Source organism: Trametes versicolor (assembly GCF_000271585.1).
Source record: "Trametes versicolor FP-101664 SS1 unplaced genomic scaffold TRAVEscaffold_3, whole genome shotgun sequence".
Lineage (NCBI taxonomy): Eukaryota > Fungi > Basidiomycota > Agaricomycetes > Polyporales > Polyporaceae > Trametes > Trametes versicolor.
In genome coordinates, this window is record NW_007360323.1 from 371,458 (window position 1) to 390,503 (window position 19,046).

At 57.7% G+C, this 19,046-nt stretch overlaps 7 protein-coding genes across 7 annotated transcripts; 5 read left to right on the plus strand and 2 right to left on the minus strand.

Moving 5' to 3' along the window:
* Window positions 1-88: 88 nt before the first annotated feature.
* On the plus strand, window positions 89-2,450 carry TRAVEDRAFT_162239 (Xanthine/uracil permease; the record flags this gene model as incomplete). Its single annotated transcript, XM_008037104.1, has 10 exons — window positions 89-491; window positions 547-662; window positions 716-818; window positions 870-959; window positions 1,012-1,351; window positions 1,403-1,464; window positions 1,523-1,629; window positions 1,680-1,860; window positions 1,923-2,171; window positions 2,231-2,450. 10 exons carry the CDS (start codon window positions 89-91, stop codon window positions 2,368-2,370), a joined length of 1,791 nt encoding a protein of 596 aa, XP_008035295.1. The 3' UTR covers window positions 2,371-2,450.
* Window positions 2,451-3,437: 987 nt separating this feature from the next.
* On the minus strand, window positions 3,438-4,098 carry TRAVEDRAFT_116789 (uncharacterized protein; the record flags this gene model as incomplete). The annotated part of the gene is made up of 2 exons (XM_008037105.1): window positions 3,438-3,914; window positions 3,979-4,098. Coding segments are annotated over 2 exons (597 nt in total), but the record flags the coding sequence as incomplete, so codon positions are not given.
* Window positions 4,099-6,109: 2,011 nt separating this feature from the next.
* TRAVEDRAFT_18020 (uncharacterized protein) lies at window positions 6,110-7,603 on the plus strand (the record flags this gene model as incomplete). The annotated part of the gene is made up of 6 exons (XM_008036523.1): window positions 6,110-6,123; window positions 6,183-6,246; window positions 6,303-6,388; window positions 6,451-6,743; window positions 7,176-7,337; window positions 7,413-7,603. 6 exons carry the CDS (start codon window positions 6,110-6,112, stop codon window positions 7,601-7,603), a joined length of 810 nt encoding a protein of 269 aa, XP_008034714.1.
* A 283-nt stretch (window positions 7,604-7,886) lies between these two features.
* Window positions 7,887-8,789, minus strand: TRAVEDRAFT_115374 (EF-hand; the record flags this gene model as incomplete). The annotated part of the gene is made up of 6 exons (XM_008037106.1): window positions 7,887-7,916; window positions 7,966-8,067; window positions 8,130-8,263; window positions 8,334-8,551; window positions 8,646-8,670; window positions 8,726-8,789. The coding sequence occupies 6 exons, from the start codon at window positions 8,787-8,789 to the stop codon at window positions 7,887-7,889; spliced, it is 573 nt and encodes a 190-aa protein (XP_008035297.1).
* Window positions 8,790-9,680: 891 nt separating this feature from the next.
* Window positions 9,681-11,004, plus strand: TRAVEDRAFT_44074 (uncharacterized protein; the record flags this gene model as incomplete). Its single annotated transcript, XM_008036791.1, has 3 exons — window positions 9,681-9,702; window positions 9,767-9,798; window positions 9,856-11,004. 3 exons carry the CDS (start codon window positions 9,681-9,683, stop codon window positions 11,002-11,004), a joined length of 1,203 nt encoding a protein of 400 aa, XP_008034982.1.
* Window positions 11,005-11,393: 389 nt separating this feature from the next.
* On the plus strand, window positions 11,394-13,284 carry TRAVEDRAFT_142829 (uncharacterized protein; the record flags this gene model as incomplete). The annotated part of the gene is made up of 4 exons (XM_008037107.1): window positions 11,394-11,544; window positions 11,596-11,880; window positions 11,942-12,377; window positions 12,434-13,284. 4 exons carry the CDS (start codon window positions 11,394-11,396, stop codon window positions 12,999-13,001), a joined length of 1,440 nt encoding a protein of 479 aa, XP_008035298.1. The 3' UTR covers window positions 13,002-13,284.
* Window positions 13,285-13,464: 180 nt separating this feature from the next.
* TRAVEDRAFT_162261 (arginyltransferase) lies at window positions 13,465-15,119 on the plus strand (the record flags this gene model as incomplete). The annotated part of the gene is made up of 9 exons (XM_008037108.1): window positions 13,465-13,687; window positions 13,749-13,846; window positions 13,905-13,958; window positions 14,008-14,076; window positions 14,125-14,257; window positions 14,311-14,445; window positions 14,498-14,683; window positions 14,740-14,818; window positions 14,878-15,119. The coding sequence occupies exons 1-9, from the start codon at window positions 13,547-13,549 to the stop codon at window positions 15,117-15,119; spliced, it is 1,137 nt and encodes a 378-aa protein (XP_008035299.1). The 5' UTR covers window positions 13,465-13,546.
* Between the last annotated feature and the right edge of the window lie 3,927 nt (window positions 15,120-19,046).

Sequence of the window (19,046 nt, forward strand, 5' to 3'; positions counted from 1 at the left end):
TGATATATAGTCCTGCGTTTTAGCAGCCTCGGCTCGCTGAGTGCTCTCTCCCTACCCCACACATCCCCTATCCCTCCCGGAGGCAGCCATGTCGATTCGCTCGGTGACCACGGAGCAACCGGAGAAGACGTCCTCGCCCTCCGTCTCCAGCGCTGGCCCTACCAAGCGCCGCTGGGGTGCCGGAGGCCGCTTCAAGCACCTGCGCGAAAAGGTTACTACTAGACATGGCTGGGTCGGCGACTACGACTATGCATGGCTTTGCATGCCCACCGCCCCCTGGCGACGTTCTCGCGCGAAGCAGACTAGGACAGGCCCGCCTTTCTATGCGCTTGACTCCGAGCTGCCCATTATACTTGCTGCTGCCAGTGGACTGCAGCATGCGCTTGCCATGCTAGCAGGGCTCATCACCCCACCTATCATCTTTGCGAATGCCCTCAGTCTGGACTCCGCGACATCCGCGTACATGATTTCGGCGTCATTAATTGGCTGCGGTGAGTGCATTCCATGGCCCAAGTTGTCCCATGTACTGACCCAAGGTCCCACTAGGTATCCTCAGTTTGGTGCAAATGTCGCGTCTGAGACTATTCGGAAACTACTACCTCGGTACTGGTCTCATCTCAGTCGTCGGAACAAGTTTTGCTACGCTGAGTACAGCCAACGCCGTACGTACACTATACAGGATCCTGCTATGAAGTGCTTACACGAGCCCCTGCAGATCTTTAATACTATGTACGCGGATGGCACTTGCCCGTCTACAACCGCCGCCGATGGGACCGTCACGCGAGGTGCCTGTCCCGACGCGTACGGAATGGTTCTCGGTGCGATCACCTTACCCATTTTTGCGGATGCACAGGCTTACAATTTCACAGGAACGTCCATGATTTGCGCATTCCTTGAAATCGGCATGTCTTTCGTCTCACCCAGGATCCTCAAACGTGTCTTCCCGCCTATGGTCACTGGTCAGTTGCCCGTCTCGTAGTTATATTACGCAGTATTGACCTGTTACATCAGGCACGGTGATTGTTATGATTGGAGCGTCCCTCATCGGCTCATCCGGAATCCCGAACTGGGGAGGAGGTTCGAATGACTGCTCTGGCCGCCCCGCATCTGGCTTCTTCCAGCTTTGCCCCAACATCGCGGCACCGCGTCCTCTGCCATGGGGCTCTCCTGAGTTCATTGGCCTTGGCTTCCTATCGTTCGTCAGCATCATCCTCACGGAGCTGTTCGGGTCGCCTTTCCTGAAGAACATCTCCGTCATTGTGGGTTTGGCGGTAGGCTGCATCGTAGCGGGTGCGGCTGGCTACATCGACGGAAGCAGCATCACAACTGCACCTGCCATCACTTTCCTATGGTAAGCGCGCAATTGCCACAGTTGTCTGGATAGTTGCTCACTTCTCGCTAGGGTCCATACGTTCAAGATCCGCGTGTACGCTCCCGCTATCCTCCCGATGCTGGCCGTATATGGTAAAGCGTTCAAGCACCGCACTCTCGGAGACTGGCCTTCCTGACGGCTTCCCTTCAGTTTCCCTTGCTATGGAGGCCATTGGAGATATCACTGCATCCGCAGAGGTCTCCCGTGTATCGGTAGTCGGAGAGGAGTTCGACTCCCGGATCCAGGGTGGTGTTCTGGTCAGTATTCTACTCTTTCTGCTGCTTCATCCCATTTACATTCTGCACAGAGCGACGGCATCGGTGGCTTCCTGTCTGCCCTGTTCACAGTGACGCCGCTGTCCATTTTCGCGCAGAACAACGGTGTAATCGCCATCACGCGGTGCGCGAACCGCACAGCGGGTCGTTTCTGCTGCGTCTTCCTCATCCTCTTTGGTGTCCTCGGCAAGATTTCCGGAGTCTTCCTAGCCAGTACGTATACTGCCCAACACCCACGCCTCCTCCGCCGTACTCACTATCGTTCCGTGCCGTAGTACCGAACCCCGTCCTCGGTGGAGTGACCACGTTCTTGTTCGCGACGGTCGCGACGTCCGGCGTGCGCGTGCTCTCGTACAACCGCTTCACTCGGCGCGACCGCTTCGTGCTCGCCGCCGCGTTCTCCTTCGGCATCGGGGACCTGCTCGTCCCCACGATCTTCACACACCTCTTCGACGGCGTGCGCAGCCCGAACAAGGGCCTCCAGGGCCTCTTCGACTCCATCACAATCGTGCTCAGCACTCCTTGTGCGTATTCCTCCTTTTGCGGTCGTGTGGGGGGTTTGGCGCTGACTTCGACGACGCAGTCTTGATGGCGGGCCTGGTTGCGCTCGTGCTCAATCTGATTCTGCCGCAGGATGACGCGGACGGCGATGACGACGACGTGGTGGAGGTTGTGGACGTGGAGGCGCAGCCGCATAGTAAAGAGAAGGAGTTACACAACTGATCTACAGGGTTCTATCGCACAGTGACATATTTACTAATGCTCGGGGCTCTGGGAATGACTACATCTACGCTCTCAAACACTCATATACCATGCCCGATGGCGACGCTACAACCTGTCAACAACTCCCTTGGTACCTCAGGACCCGGCGGCCATAGCTGGCGGTACGATGTCGGTCGCGAGGAAGCCGCCGAACGCTATGCGGAGCATTGAGCGTTCTGCTCCGCGGGGGTGCGGGGGAACGAGGGAGTCCCTGCGGCGTCCTCTGCATTCCGCGCTGTGGCGCAGACCATCCTGAGAGCCATGTTGACGGTGAGCTAGAGAGGGTGGGTGGGAGAGGCTGATATAAGCACTTACGTCGAGCAGGCCGGCCTGGGTACAGTAGTGCGTCGTCGTGCAGCGGAGTTACGGCGATGCGCAGACATATAGCAAGACAAAGAGCTACATAACTAGCGAACAGCATAGCTCTAGCACACATGACTACGACCTTTCAACTTCGGTCCTCCGATACACGTACTTTGAACCAGCTCAGGCTCTATCACGCTCATGCGCCTGAATCAATGTCGGGAAAGGAGCATCCCTGCCGCCCTCCAGATCATCCCAAGTATACCCCCGAGGAGAATCACGACAGCCCTGACGAGGATTCCGGGCAACGCGATAATGGGCAGCACGATGAGGCACCACGCGCCATAAACCCCCACCGCCAGTGCGACCGTAGTGAGAAGCGCTCGCGCACTCTCCTCCGCTACGATCTGCCGCAGCTCCATCCTCTCCCGCGTGAACTCCTCCGTAAGCATCGCCCGATAAGCTAGCAACATTTGCCCCTCCTCGTCACTTTGCACGGGCGCAGGCACACCGGGCGCAGGCTCCGAAGACACAGGCTCCGGCTCCGGATGTGCTCTGCTGCCCCCGCCCTCGTGCCTCAACACGACGAACGGGTCGTCTTCATCGTCCACACTTGCGGGCACTCCAAGGCTCTGCGCGTATGCGAGCACATCTTCGACGGTGCTCGACTCGCGCGACTCCGAGGCCGCAGACGGCAGCCGTGGAGGCATGGGCGGCGGTGCACCGTGATGGGCCAAAAACGCAGTGAACGCAGGAACGTCCGCCATGCCCACGTCCTCGAACTGCGTCAACTCCGCCGCAGGCTCACGCGCCCGGTACCCGATGAGGGTGCCCGCCCACGGCGTGTGTGCGCGACCACCGGTGAGCGCGCGGGCGGCACGGTTGGGTGGTGCATCGTCGATCGCGAAGCAGTCGTCGAATGCCAGGTAGAGTCGTGTACTTGAAGCACCGGGTCCGGCGGAGGGCTCGATGGGCCCGACGGGCTGCGAGGTTACGGCGAGTGTGTGCAGGAGGGCGGAGAAGTCGATGTGGTGGGTCTCGTCGCCGGGCAAGCCGTCGATGCGGCACTCGGTCTGCACGACCCGTGGGGCGTCTTCATCGGTCGGGAAAAGAAGAACGTCAAGATCGCGTATCCCTGGACGTTGTTGTCGCGGCGGTGATGCAGGGGGCTTCCCGCACTGTGCGTTGTGGCGTTGGGCATCCTGGAAACCGTCTCAACAATGAACCGCGGACAAACGGTAAACTTGCTGAGACTAATAGACTCACATTAAGTTGGTGAATCCGGGTACAGTAGTACGCCGTTTGGCAACGCCGGCAGCGCAAGTTATCTGAGCCTAGGAGCGTGCAGAGTGGGTACGCGCATGACTGTGTTGCTCTGCGGTTCATGGTGGACGTCGGTGTGCTGGCAGCAATGGCTAGAGGGTTGTGGGAGTACTGCTCCCGCTATAAGGCCGGCGCGACTTGAAGCTGCAGGCCTGAGCGGTGCTGCAGCGCAATGCTGGTACGCGTGTTGGAGCTACAGTGAGGGCATGTCGCTGCGTAGCGGGACGAAAGCCTCGTGTGGGGCTTCCGCGAAGCCAATTGAACGTGGTTTTCATAACATGCGGCGGATGGCGAATATTCAAGATGCCACCGAGAAGGAAACCTACAATAATGCATACGACCGACCTCGAGCCGACATGGAAGGAGAGATAGAACCCAGGTCTGCATTTTGACATCAGATGCATCGCAAGTCGAGGCGAAGGCGTCCGAGTCGAAGAGGCCACCGTCTGCTTGTAATCAAACAAAGTTTGATACGTGCGACAACGGAACCGTTTGGTAACCGCAAGTGTACTGGTATGCACAATATGCCTCGTGTGGTCAAGTCGAGAGATGGCCGGTGGTTGCTTCCTATCCTTTCAAGGAGCACGAAGGCGCATAGACTGATGGCATAAGCATTGCATTACAATCGTACAACGTAAGCTTGCGGAACGATACAGACATACTGTTGTTGCACTTCTTCGATCAACCCAGCTACCGCAGCGCACATCCTTTCTCCGGCCCAACCCGCGGTTTGAGTTCTTCGAGAAGTCGATGCGACGCCCTCCATTCATACAAGAGTGTGAAGCATCACAACGTCTGGGATAGCCGGGGCAAGCCGTGTTCCATACTTTTGGAAGTACGTGATAAAGGAGGCGATGTCCTGGTCCGTGACATCGAGATACTGGATGTACTTCGACGGCGGCTCCCGGCGGCGGACGCCGACAAGATTCCCGTACCAGACGATATCGTTGTGCCCTTCGGTGAACCGGCGTACACAGCAGTTCTCCGTGATGTCCTGAGATGTCTGGTCGACGCGCTCGAGGTAGAGTCGGCTGTCGTGCATTGATGGCCGCTTCCTGGTGAGACCAACGGCGCCGCACATGGATCCATTTGTGCCGAGAATATGGGAGAGGTCGAGCCACTCCTCCTGGAGACCACCCCAGGTCTCGCTCATCTTGATACGGCATTCCACGGGGATAATCCGAGGCGGAAGACCATTCGCCGGGAAGAGTATGACGGTCCTCGTCTTGCGCTCGGTGTAGTTAATCGGTTGCTGTACCGTGTCGGAGACTACAGGTGCGGGGTTCGCGCACAACGTCTTGTGGCGCTTGATGTCCTGTAAACATGTCAGCAACGCGTCAGAATCATAGCGCTAGGGAGATTAACCGTCATTTGGTGCAGACGGCCGCAGTATTGCACGCTTCTGCATCGAAAGCAGACGAACTCTTGACGAGCTGGTGCGCTGCACCCTGGGTTTGCACAGTGGCGGTTGATATCGTTCTGAGGGCAGACGCGATCCATGAAGATCGTTGAGAGATACTCTGCATATGGTGGATGAGCGAAGTAGACGGTCTAGCAAAGTCGGGGGGCGCAGGGGCCATTTATGATGAGGGAGCGTGGACCATTCTGTGATTGTCCCATTGTGCGATTTAGAAATGTGGCTTAGGACTGGAATGTAGTGCCGTTTCGCCTATGTGAGCCAAGAGTTTACTTGCAGTTTGCAAAAGGCGAATGGGTGGATGATTTATTCATCCGCCAGGCCGCCTTGTACTTAGAGGCGCGCCAGCTCTTGAAGAATGTATATAGGCATCACACCCGATGAGGTTGCAAGATGTTGACCAGACAGCTTGCCGAGCAGAGTTCCCGAGCAACGCACAGTCATGGCAGCTCCAAGACAGATATCCTTGGGCAGAGCACTGTCATGAAAAATGGAGGGCTTGAGAAATGCAGCCTGAAGGGGAGTCGGAGATGAGCGCAAGAGGTGGACCAGGACGACCAGGGACGCGGACGAGCGCCCTGCCAGTGGCCACACTCATCATGCACGTACGCGTAACGGCAAGTGCCGGCGCCCTCTAGCTGCTCGCCTCCTGCCACCATGTCGAGCTCTACGTATGTTTCCGTTTCGTGCTTCAAGCTAGTGCTGGACGCTTATGGATGCATTACGACAGAGTTTCGCTGTACCTCGACCCGCAAATACGGGATTGGGTCCTGTTTCCGATCACAGTGGTTATGGTGCGTCTTCCCATTTTATTCCTCGCCTTCGGTATTCATCATCTCTGCCCGTGCAGATCTTGGTGGGCGTGCTGAGACACTACGTCGTACTACTGCTTCAGTCGCCACCCAAGAAACAACCACGCAATGCCGTTCGGGAACAGTACGTTCCATGCATTCCCCTACCCCGCAACGGCTCACGTAGCGGCATGACGTGCAACTCAGGCGTGCCCTTGTCCGGTCCCAAATTCTCCGCGCCACGTCCGCGCACTCTCCGCTGCCACCCTCGTACTACAAGGCGGTGTCCCAATACCTCTCGCAAGCGTTCGCGGACGGCACATACCTTAAAGATGGCCCACCAAAGGCCGACGCGCCCGCAAGCGCACCGCCCAACCCTCTGACGGACCCCAACGCCATGGAGGGCATGATGGCCGGCATGAAGACGCAGATGGTGATGATGGTCCCGCAGATGGTGATCATGGGCTGGATCAACTTCTTCTTCCAGGGCTTCGTCCTCAGTGAGTCCTTCTCTACTTCCCCGCCGGGTAGATGCATGCGGAACCCCTGGAAACTGCTTGGAACGCCGTCACTCGTTTGCTCTTCGACAATATGATTCGCTGCAACTATGCCTACACGCTTTGGAGTCTCCACGACCGACGCGGACCGCGCCACGCGTGAGGTGTTGTATCAGCTTCGCGCGCGACGCATGCTGCTCAGGCAGAGTCGCAAATATTTACGGGTTCGTCTCATTGGCTCGCTTGTGTTATAGCCTCGGAGTTCGGTATAGCGCCCAGTACTCCGAGGACGATTGGCTTTCGCGGAGCCGGAGTTTCCAGACAGAATTATACTTCCCCGCACCTCTTCGCCCGCGTCTGATTGCGCGAGCTTCCTCCTCCGCCCGCCCTCCGAGTTTTCGCTGACGACCATGTGACGTCCTTTCCCCTCCCCAGTCAAGCTGCCCTTCCCGCTCACACTCGGGTTCAAGAGCATGCTCCAGCGCGGAGTCGAGACACCTGACATGGACGTCCGCTGGGTCTCCTCGCTCTCCTGGTACTTCCTCAACTTCTTTGGCCTCAACGGTCTCTACCGGCTCATCCTCGGTGGCGAGAACTGTGCGTCTATCACTTCCGCCTCGTCCCGCCTCCGCCGCTGAAATGCTGCTGTGCTTCGCGTTCTATTCCTCCTAGCCGCCGACTCGTCGCGTGACATGACCTCGCCCTTCGCCGCGGCCGCAGCGGCCGCACCCCAGCCAGGCCAGGCACAGGATTACAACAAGCTGTTCAAGGCCGAGCGCGATAACCTCGAATTTTCGGAAGGTTTGCATACGTGGATAGCGCACGACGTCGAGAGCCGGATTCTCCGGAAATACGGTAGGTAGGTTAGAAGATGCGAAGCGACCCGTGAACTTGACGGCGATTATTATCCATAATGATACGCTTCTTCAATAACATACATTCGCTGTCTATCACGCCAAGATACATCACTATACTGTTCATACAGCTCCAAGCCGGAGTCCCTCCAAACGCTGATGACGAGACGGGAGATGGTATGGTCGTCAAGGGAACACCTGTTCGCTGGGATGTCAGTACACTACGCTGGCAGACATGAGGATCGTCGACGTACCTCAAACTCATGGAAACCGCGACGTGCTGCCGATGCCTCTATACTAGTCCGTCGTATAGTGACAGGGCCTACGCTTTGATCAGCCCTGCGCGTCTGCCCCGTGTTCGAACCACTCACTTGTACGATCGTCGGGTCCTGCTTGCTCCCCTCCACGAACTCGTCAAAGGTCAGCTTAGCGTCCTTGTCCCTGTCCATGTTCCGGAATATTTTGTCGACGCGCTGCACGCCAGGACGCGCGTTCAGTCCTCGTTCATGATGCGCACCGTCCGACGGTCGCTCACCTTCTCCGGCGTGTCCTCGTCCACCGGCAGCTTCACCATCTGCCCCGTCATCTTGTAGATCGACTGCACGATCTGCAGCATCTCCTGGTACGTGATGAAACCATCGCCGTCGATGTCATACAGCTGGAATGCCCCTGCGCGCGCGGACAGGTCGAAGACAGTCAGCACCAGGTCGCAGCAGGCACAGCATGTGGCGCAACGCACATTTGAGCTTCTCGTCTAACCGGCCGCGGCTCGTGACGCTGAGCGCGCAGATGAACTCCTTGAAGTCGATCGTGCCGTTCTTGTTCTCGTCGAAGACGTTGAAGACGTAGTCCGCAAACTCGCCAGGGTCGCCGAAGGGGAAGAACTGCTTGTATATTCGGCTGAACTCAGCCTTGTCGAGCTGGCCGGACGGGCAGTCCTTCAGGAAGCCCTTGTACCTGCGCACAGCGACAAAGGGGACGCGCGGGAGAGAAAGGAGCGCGGCGGTGAGACATTGGAGGCCTCATCGAGATCGGCGCGCGCGTCACATACCACTGTTGGAGTTCTCGCTTGTCGACTGGGGACTGGTCGTGAGTGCGTGCGGCGCGGGCTGCGGGGTGGGAGACACGCACAGTAGGTGTGTTTCTGGAGATCTGCAAGCTGTTCCGGCGAGAGTTTGCTCTGCGACTTGCCCATGGTGTGGTGGGAGAGCGGACGAGGAGAGGAGGAGGGATGGATGCAAGCTTGGATTCGGGCCGTGCGCGAGTAGATCTATCGCCGGGTCCTCGCTGAGGCGGTGAACGCGCCAAGGCGCGCGTCATACCTGCCGGATAAGTCCAAGGGGGGTTATCGCCCAAATCCTGCCCCCGCCCGCGACATTGACCGCCGCAGCCTGCGCGGACGAGCATACCGAGCGGGGGCGCGCGGACAGCCCCGGGCAGGGGCGTGCTTGGCGGGGGGCGCGAGGGGGTCGCGCGCAGCGCCCTGCGCGGGGGGAATTGGGGATATTTTTCGGGGATAAGGGTTAGCACATAATGTAAGGGCGGGGTGATGTGCAGCGGGACGGGGAGCACGCTGCTGCCTCGAGGCCGGGGAGGAGAGAAAGGAAGCAGCGTTCGCGTCCAGCTGCGTCGAACCGCCATCGCGAGCTCGGGGCAGTCTTGCAAGTCAGTCCCACCGCCTCTCGCCCTCGCCCTTGGTTTATCGCGGCCAACTTATATGACTCGCGTAAATGGACTTGATCAGCTACGTGAACAGGAACCGCATGCATTTCCCTTCTTCCTCCTCCTTCCCAGTACAAATACCTCTATACCCCTTTTCTGGCTCTCTCTCCGCCGTCCTGCTTCCCTCCCCTCCTCCTCTCCTGCCGCCGCTCTATCCCTCGCTCGCCCGCAATGTGCTACGCAGTAGGCTCTATCCAGCAGGCGACTAGCACCTGCCCCATGTGCAAGGTCTTCAAGCCCAGCGCCTCCAGGTATACTCTCCCTGCTCCCCCTCCTCTGTCTGGCGCCCACATCTCGCCTATCCAGGTGTCCGCACATCAAGGAGACCTGCTCAAACACCACAAACCACCCCCGCCATGAAGTCATGTTCCTCAAGAATGCTGAGGGTTAGTCTCGCCACCCGCCCTTCCCCCCGTTATCGCCGGGGTCTAACCTCAGATCGGTCTCCAGTACAGACCTTCAACGGCTGCGGGTACTGCAAGGTACGGCGTCGGCGCCATTCCCCCCTCGATCGTCCGTAGCTGACCCGTTTCACCCAGTGGGCGAAGACGAATCCGCCCCCGCGTCTCGCAGGCTATCAGAACCAAGGATGGCCGGGCTGCTGCCGCGCCCCCAACCCCGGCGAATACAAGTTCATTGGAGCCGCAGACTGGCCCACCGTCAGTCTCGTCCATCACATCCCCATCCCGCCCGAGATCAAAGCCATTCTCGACGGCATCACCGCTCCCAGAGGCGCGTCTCCCCTCGCCGCCACCAGCCCGACCGGGACGGTGCGCAGCGCCACCGTCCAGGCGGCTGCCCCGGTCATGTCGCGGCGGTCTAGCACCAACGTTGCTAGCCCGACGAGAAACGAAGCGGCGACCGCGAAGGGCACCGTAGCCGTCAAGCGATCGGGAGGGAGCCCGCAGCAAGGGTCAGTGTCGCTCTCGGGCAGCCCTCGTGGCGCTGCGGGAGATGGCGCGATGGCATCGCTGTCGAAGGCGTCGACGCTCGAGCAGCATCAGAGCTCTCGTCGGTCGGCTATGGACGTCTTCGCGGAGAAGCGTCCTGATCCATCGAATACCACACAGCATTCGCCGGGGCGTAAACACACTGAGCTGAGTGGCTCACTCATTCGACGCAGCTCTGAGCAGCGCCGCCCGTCCATATCTGCCTCCCCGCCGTCTGCCCTCGCCACCAAGGCGGACGCCACACCTCAGCGCCGCCGCACCGCGCCGTCGACGCCCAATGCCCCAGCTGCCGCCACACTCCCTCAGCCGATTCGGCCCGTCGAGCGGCCCGCCCCTGAGCCCAAGCGCGGCAGCCCGCTGGAGGAGGCCGTCGAGAAGATGAGCCTGTCCAGTGCGTCGAGCAGCAGCAGCGGTAGCAGCTCGGAGACCACCGTGATCTCCGACGGTGGCTTCACCGACTACCTGTCCGATGAGTCCGAGGCGGAGCTGCAGCGGCAGGCAGAGGCGAAGGCGGCGGTGCAGGCGCAGAACCAGCTCGAGGAGCTCGAGTTCAAGGCTGCGCGCCAGCAGCTGGCCCATGTCGACCTCCGCCCGCCCAAGTCCTGGAGGACGGACATCCACAGCAGCACGCCGCGCTCGCAGGTCCCCGCCGCCCGCACGACGTCGTCTTACGGGCAGCCGTTTGGCGCCGCACCGGCGTTCGCCGCCAGCGCTGCATCTACTCATTCGCGGGGATAGGGGATCGAGGGTGTATATGTCACGCAAGGGTGAGATTCGGGGCGGGGTCGAAATGTATCACTGAAGGGTTGGGACACTGGGTTTCATGCAAGCACCGACATACCATGCACTACCATCTAACACTGCTGTATTTCCTGTGTTTCTCTAGCTAGGCGCCACTGTAGCAGACTCGTCTGACTCTATGTATGGCTTACTTAAATCGCAAACATCTGCTGTGCTACTGCCCGAACGCCCGTGTGTCCCCGCACAAACACAGAGCCCAAAGCAGCTCGGGAGGACACGCCGCCGCTTCCGTAGCACGGCGCACGTGACAGCTATAACGCGATAGCAGGCGCGTGCTGCCGCCACCTTGCTGCAGCCGCTCCTCCCTGTCCTCCCACCACCAACTGATGAATCTAGCGCGGCATTCAATCAGTTCCACCGCCCCTGTCCTCATCTTCGACGCCCGCTTCGACCCCGACTGCCGCATCTTCACCACCTCCACCAAGGCCGGCTTCGCAGTCTATCGCACATGGCCGCTACAACTCCTCCGGAAACGAGGTGTGTCCCGCCGATCGGCCCCATTCCCGCGATGCTGAACCTCTTGCGCAGAGATCACAGGCGGGACACTCTCGGCCGTCGTGCCCCTGCACACGTCGTCGCTGCTCTTCCTCGTCGGTGGCGGGCGCAGCCCGCGCTACCCGCCCAATAAGGTCATTCTCTGGGATGACGCGCTCGCGCAGGAGGTCGCTGAACTGGAGTTCAGAGAGAGGGTCCGGGGCCTGGCGTGCCGCCGCGGGTGGCTCGCGGTCGCGCTGCGCCGGCGCGTCGTCGTGTTCCAGGTCGGGGAGGCGGTTGCGCGGTACGGGGAGTGGGACACTTGCGACAATCCAAGAGGTGAGCGCCGCATCAGAGTCTATCAGTTGGAGGAGGGTGTTTACGGTTCGTGGGGTGTTAGGCTTGCTCACGATCGCCACCGCTGCGTATTCTACGTTGCTCGCGATACCTGGCCGGCAGATGGGACACATCCAGCTCGTACACTTGCCCCCTTGTCCTCCCCCACAACCCATCGGACCCCCTGCGTCCACGCCGCCCCCAAGACCACCTCCCGCACCGACAAAACACCCAGTGTCCATTATCGCCGCACACACGACCGCACTTAGTACCCTCTCCGTTCCCCCTTCTGGCCGGTTACTCGCCACTACCTCATCGCGAGGCACCCTCATCCGGATATGGGACACCACCACTGGGAAGCTCGTACGGGAACTCCGCAGAGGGTCGGACAAGGCCGAGATCTACGGTGTCGCCTTCCGTCCCGACGAGCGGGAGGTATGCGTGTGGAGTGACAAAGGCACCGTCCACGTATTCGCTCTCACCTCCGGCTCAGGCGCCTCGTAAGTAGTCCGGAACCAATCCCGGTGCGCAGACGCTTACAGATACGCCCCCGCAGGAACCGGCAGTCCACCTTCTCGCCACTCGCGCCATTTATACCCCTGCCCAAGTATTTCGACTCAGAGTGGTCGTACGCGCAGTACCGCATCCCGGCGCAGTCGGCGCACATCTCTATTTCCGCACAGCCTGCGAAGTCACCCACGGCAGACGTTGTGGACGAGGAGAAGTGCGTCGTTGGCTGGATACAAATATCCCCGGAAGACCAGGAGGAGCCCGGCCGCGCTCACCCCATAGAATACCAACTCGTTGCGCTAACCTATACCGGTGGCTGGTACCGCCTCGCCCTCCCCTCGTCGTCCACCGCCGTTTCGTCTACCTCTCCCATAGCAACATCCTCGTCGGCCAGCGCTCGCGCGGGCACTCCGACGTTGCGAGAGCCGCTCTCGGCCTCTCCGCCGAGCGTCAGGACGATATCGATGGCGCGGCCTCGGTCCGGCAGCGGGTCGTCGTTCGGGGTGCGGTCCGACAAGGGCAAGGAGCGCGAGCGCGAGAAGGAGGAGAAGCCGGGGCGGGACTGCGTCCTGCGCGAGTACCGGCGGTTCGGGCGGTGGGACGGGTGGGGCTGAGCGCGGCGGCGGGCGCACGGACTCGGACTCTGCTGCTAGTGACGACGGCGACGATCACGACGATTCATGTTTAGGTTGGATGTGTGCATTAGGATATCCCGCTGCGCGTGCTTTGCTCTCGAGACGGTCGTATGGCATATGTAACTCTACCACAGCTCATCAGTTCGCAATAGTAATCTTGTATATGTACGGAAGTACCCGTGCCCCATGCTTTCGACTCCAAATGCATCGCCACAAATACCTGTCTATCGCGCATAGGTTTCCCCACATATATGTAATACACCCATTGGATCGTTCATGTCAACGCACGGAAACACAATATGAGATTGACCAAAGAAAGTTCGAACATATGCGAACTTCGGGAGTATGATCATCAGAACCCTATTGCAGGGTTGGCGATCACCGCCACCTCTCTGCAACCTACCACCACCGGATGCAACTGCATCCAGTAGAACCACCGCGTCGTCCTAAGTCGTACACGCGCACATCCTGGCGTAGATCCGCTAGAAGGTCACAAAGTTCACTATCCTGCTGCTGAGCAAGTCATGCCCGAACCTATCAGCATCGTGTCCCCGTTGGCTCCGCGTAGCTCCACCTGCGGATATTGCGGTGCTCCCGGAGAGCGCAGCGACACGGAATCCAGCTACCACAAAGCAGAATGCCTCGCCTCGCAGCTGTCATGTCGGGTGTGTGTTTCAGACCGTTCTGACAGGGCATCAGTTGGGCTTACATGGATGGTGGTCACAGGTGTACCAGGAGATGATCGACCGCGGCTGGCGACGCTCGGGGACTTACTGCTATAAGCCAGACCTGAAGCGGTCGTGTTGTCCTCAGTACACCATAAAGTAAATTATGGTCTGAGCGTTCAACCTCAGGCGCTGATTTCTGATTGCATACCCGCAGGTTGGATGCGCTCGAGTTCAAACCGTCGAAAAGCCAGCGTAAGCTACTCAATCGGTTAGTCAATCTGCTCCGTAAAAGGAACCTGCTGAATGCGTGATTGCAGGTGGAATCGTTTCGTTGTCCACGGGGACGGTCGAGACGGAGATGATCCTATGGACGGCGGCAGTAAAGGGTAAGTACTCTTAAGATATGTTAAAGTGATGACTCTAGAACCTCGTAGGTCATCAACTACCACCACCGCCACATCGAAGGGCAAAGGAAAGGCCACTCACGTTTTCAAATTGACGGAGGATATACATGCCTCTGAGTTCAGCTTCCTAACGGCCGGCGAGACGCCCGCACATAAGTTCGAAGTAAGCTCCAATCTACCACTTCAGATCGTGATGCGCTGACATTAATCACCCAGGTCGCGTTAGAACCGGCGGCGTACACCAAGGAGAAGTTTTCGCTGTACAACAGCTACCAGAAGGAAATCCATCACGAAGCGAACGACAAACAGCCATCAGGCTTCAAGCGGTTCTTGGTCCAAAACTCGCTCGTGGTAAGTGCGCGTGTCTCCGGATCCAAGCAGAACGATGCTGACTATGGACCAGCCTCAGGCTATAGAGTACCCGTCAGGACGACCAGACCATCTCCCCGAGAAATATGGCGCCTACCACCAGCTGTACCGGCTGGACGGCAAGCTCATCGCGATGGGCGTGATCGACATACTGCCGAACTGCGTCTCGAGTGTGTACTTCATGTACGAGAAGGAGTGGGAAAAGTTCTCTCTGGGGAAAGTAAGCACAATGCCGAGACACTTCACTATGTGTTGGAAGCTAAGAAGCACCACCAGCTGAGTGCTCTGCGAGAAGCTGCCCTCGCGAGGGAGATGCACAAAGCGGGTGTTCCGGACATGAAGTATCTATACATGGGTAAGTCCTCTCCTCAACCGCGTACTAGAATAACAACGGACGAACTGAGTAAAATCCAGGCTTCTACATCCATTCGTGCCCGAAGATGCGATACAAAGGCGACTACTCGCCCTCATATCTAGTGGACCCAGAAGACTATTCATGGGCGCCCCTTGACAAATGCCGCCCCCTCCTAGACAAGTACCACTACGCGTGTTTCACGCATCCAGAACGATCTCTAGAAGCACCGGCGACATCTCCAGGCGCGTCTCCCGCTATCGCAGATGTATTGCCAACTCACCGTCGCTTGTCGCGTTCGTAGATCCGACACCGAACATGCCTATGGAGGTACTCCAGAACGCGCAACACGTCGTTCGCATACAACGCGGCCAGGTGGTAGTAGCACCGATTGTGGTAAGTCCACGATGTCATGCGCCCGTCGGGGGCTGGCACTCACCCACGTACCGCAGGACTCAGCAGAGTGGCAACGTCACCCAGCACGAGAAACCCTCTTGATCACTCTGGATGCATTTGGAGAGAAGCTGTCTCAGGAGATCATCTTCGACCTCAGCTATGAGTTGTAGTGCGACGATATCAGTTTGCTCGTTATTTGCGACAGGTTTCGGAAACCTGGTGGTTCGATAGCCTGCCAAATTCAGAGTTCGGACTTTGAGCGCGGGAAGAATCAGGACTCTATTACAAGGTTTGCGATCTCCGCCACCTACAGGTTACTGACCACCATCGCGTACAGCTCCATCGAGGAGAATCACTAGCTGACCCTTTGCACTACGTGCGCAGTGATCTCTCTGCGCCGATACATCCCTGCGCCGCCGATCCATCAACGATATGCAGGATCATTGCATTACTAACCAGGCTTTGCTAGAGCACAGTGTCATCTCCCCGTTGAGTCCGCGTCATGGCTCTATCTGCTTATATGATTGCGGCGCATCCGGAAAGCCTTACTATTCGGGACTGGGGAGCTACTTCAAGGCAGATTGTATGGCCTCTCGGTTGTCGTGTCAGGTACGTATTTATCGAGATGTGTTGAACGCCCCAGAGCTCCGGGCTGCGAATGGGACTTACACGGACGATGACGGTTATAGGTGTACCAGGAGATGATCGACCGAGGCTGGTGGCGTTCTGGGATGCACTGTTACAAACCAGACCTGAAGCGTTCGTGCTGTCCTCAATATACTATCAGGTGGGTTTCTATCCGAGCATACACTTTATGATGCTAAACTCAGCTACGCTCATACAGGTTCGATACACTCGAATTCAAGCCATCAAAAAGCCACCGAAAGCTGCTCGGTCGGTCAGTACTAGTAGCAGTTCTTGAGAGGACAACGTGCTGAATACATCCCTGTGGCCCTGGCAGATGGAAGCGCTTCGTAATCCACGGGAGTGACAGCCCAGATGACGGTGAACTCATTGAAGGCGGAATTCGAGGGTAAGTATCCTTTTGCGCAAGTCGACTCAATGTCATGGAACCTGAACCTCGTAGGTCACCTGCTACCGCCATCGGAACGGCCAAGGGTAAAGGAGGATCGACACATGTCTTCAAGTTGACAGAGGATATCCATGCCTCCGAGACCAGCTTTCTGAAGGACCTTGATGCACCCTCGCATCAGTTTCAAGTGAGTTCTGTGGTGCTGGTACTAGGTTCTAGATATTCGCCAACTGATAATATACCCACGCAGGTTACTCTTGAACCTGCATCATATACCGAGGAGAAGTTCGCGCTGTACAGCAGATACCAGAAAGAGATTCATCACGAAATTTGGGATAGGGAGCCGCCGGGCTTCAAACGGTTTTTAATTCAAAACCCGCTTGTAGTAAGTACGCGTGCGTCCCGGGAGAGCTGGTCTGACCCCCGAGCAGCCTCAACCCATAGATTATCCGTCGGGACGACCCGATCATTTGCCTGCAGAGTATGGCGCCTACCATCAGCTGTACCGACTAGACGGCAAGCTCATAGCGATGAGTGTCATCAACATACTGCCCAAATGCGTGCTGAGCGTATACTTCATGTGGCAGAAGAAGTGGGAGAAATTCTCCTTGGGGAAGGTGAGTGCGGTGGTGAGGTGTTTCCGAGATACGCACCAGCCGCTGACATCAAGACCCCCAGCTGAGTGTATTGCGGGAGGCTGCTCTGGCCATCGAGATGCACGAGGCGGGCGTCGTGGACATGAGGTATTTATACATGGGTGAGTGCATCCCTTGTTGTCGAGGGGCAGCGACTGACGCTTAGCCACAGGCTACTATGTCCATTCCTGTCGGAAGATGCTATACAAAGGCGACTACTCGCCGTCATACTTGCTCGACCCGGAAGATTATACATGGGCTCCCCTGGATACATGCCGCCCCCTCCTGGACAAGAATCACTACGCGTGTTTCACACATCCCGAGCGATCACGATGCATTCCCGCGGGTTTTCCGGGTACGTTCCCGCATAGTCTATAGATTATTCACTCACACTCAAGGCCCGTCCCATTCGCAGATCCGACGCCTGATATACCTCTGGAGGTGCTCAGGAAGGCGCAGCACGTCATTCGGGGCGAACGCGGACAGGTCGCAGCCCCAATTGTAGTAAGTCTATGTGTCCGTGTACCAACAAGGGAGTGGCACTCATAGGTCTATAGGACTCAATAGAGTGGCAGCGGCAGGACGTGCGAGAAACACTCTTGGGCACGTTTGATGCGCTGGGAGAGAAGCTGGCCCAAGAGGTCCTTTTCGATCTAAGCCTCTTATCAACTTGTCATGTTTCGTCGGGAGATGCCTTTGGAGGTTTTCCATAACGCGCGGTACGTCGTTCGGATACAACGCAGCCAATGCAATAATTGTAGTAAGTCCACAATGCTATGTGACCATCGGGGTCTGACATCCATTTACGGTAGTACCACAGGACTCTTTAGCCTCAGCTATGAGTTGTAGTGTGACGATGGCACCGATGTGGTCATGAATCATGACAGTCTTCGGAAACCTGGTACGCTGGTCTGTCAAAAAGAGTTCGAACTTTGCGAAGAGAGGATAAGACTCCTTCATAAGGTTTGTGATTACCGCCGCCTCCCTGTTACTTACCACCACCGCGTACGACTACATCCAGGACGACTAACTCCAGTCGCACGCCCGCACCATCCTTGCGCAGGTCGGCTAGCAAGACTTCACGAAACTGGGTAGTATATGGCTGATCAAACCGTGCCAAAGCCCATCAGTACAGTATCCCCGCGGCGCCCGTATAAGTTCACCTGCGGATATTGCGGTGCACCCGGGGAGCGCCCATACAAGGAATCCCGGAGCTACCATACGGCAAAATGCCTGGCTTCTCGATTGTCGTGCCAGGTGCGTGTTTATCGGGGTGGTCTGGCAGGTTGTCAGTTACGGGTTGAACAGTGAGCTTATACGCACGATGACGCTTATAGGTGTACCAGGAGATGATCGACCGGGGGTGGCGGCGTTCGGGAATGTACTGCTACAAGCCAGACTTGAAGCGGTCGTGTTGTCCGCAATATACCATCAAGTAAGTCCCCCTGGAACATCTGTTTGACGCTGACTTCTGAATGGGTGCTTTCAGGCTCGATGCGCTCGAATTCAAGCCGTCGAAAAGCCAGCGGAAGCTGCTCAATCGGTCAGTGGTATTACATCGCTCAGGGATAACATCTTGAATGCATCTCTATCGCATTGGCAGGTGGAACCGCTTCGTAATCTACGGGAACAGTACGGACGGCGATGGTCATGTAACTGAAGGCGGCGGTGAAAGGTATGTGTTTTTATAGACATAAGACGAAGTCATGGAACTTGAACGAACCTCGTAGGTCACCTATTGCCGCCACCGCGATAGCCAAGGTTACAGAAAAAACGAATCGTGTCTTCAAGTTGACGGAGGACATTCACGCATCAGAGAGCAGCTTTCTCAAGGATAGCGAGGCAATCGCTCACGAGTTCCAAGTAAGCTTTATGATGCTACCAGGTCCCATGACTTCGTCGATTGACTCTATACTCACGCAGGTCACCCTGGAACCGGCCTCCCATACCGAGGAGAAGTTTAAGCTGTACAACAGCTACCAGAAAGAAATCCATCACGAGGCTGGGGACGCGGACTCTTCAGGCTTTGAACGGTTCCTGGTTGAAAGCCCGCTCGTGGTAAGTTCGTGCGCATCCCGGGAGAGTTAATCTGACCCCCAAAACAGCCTCAAGCCATAGATTATCCGTCGGGACGACCAGATCATCTACCGAACGAGTATGGGGCCTA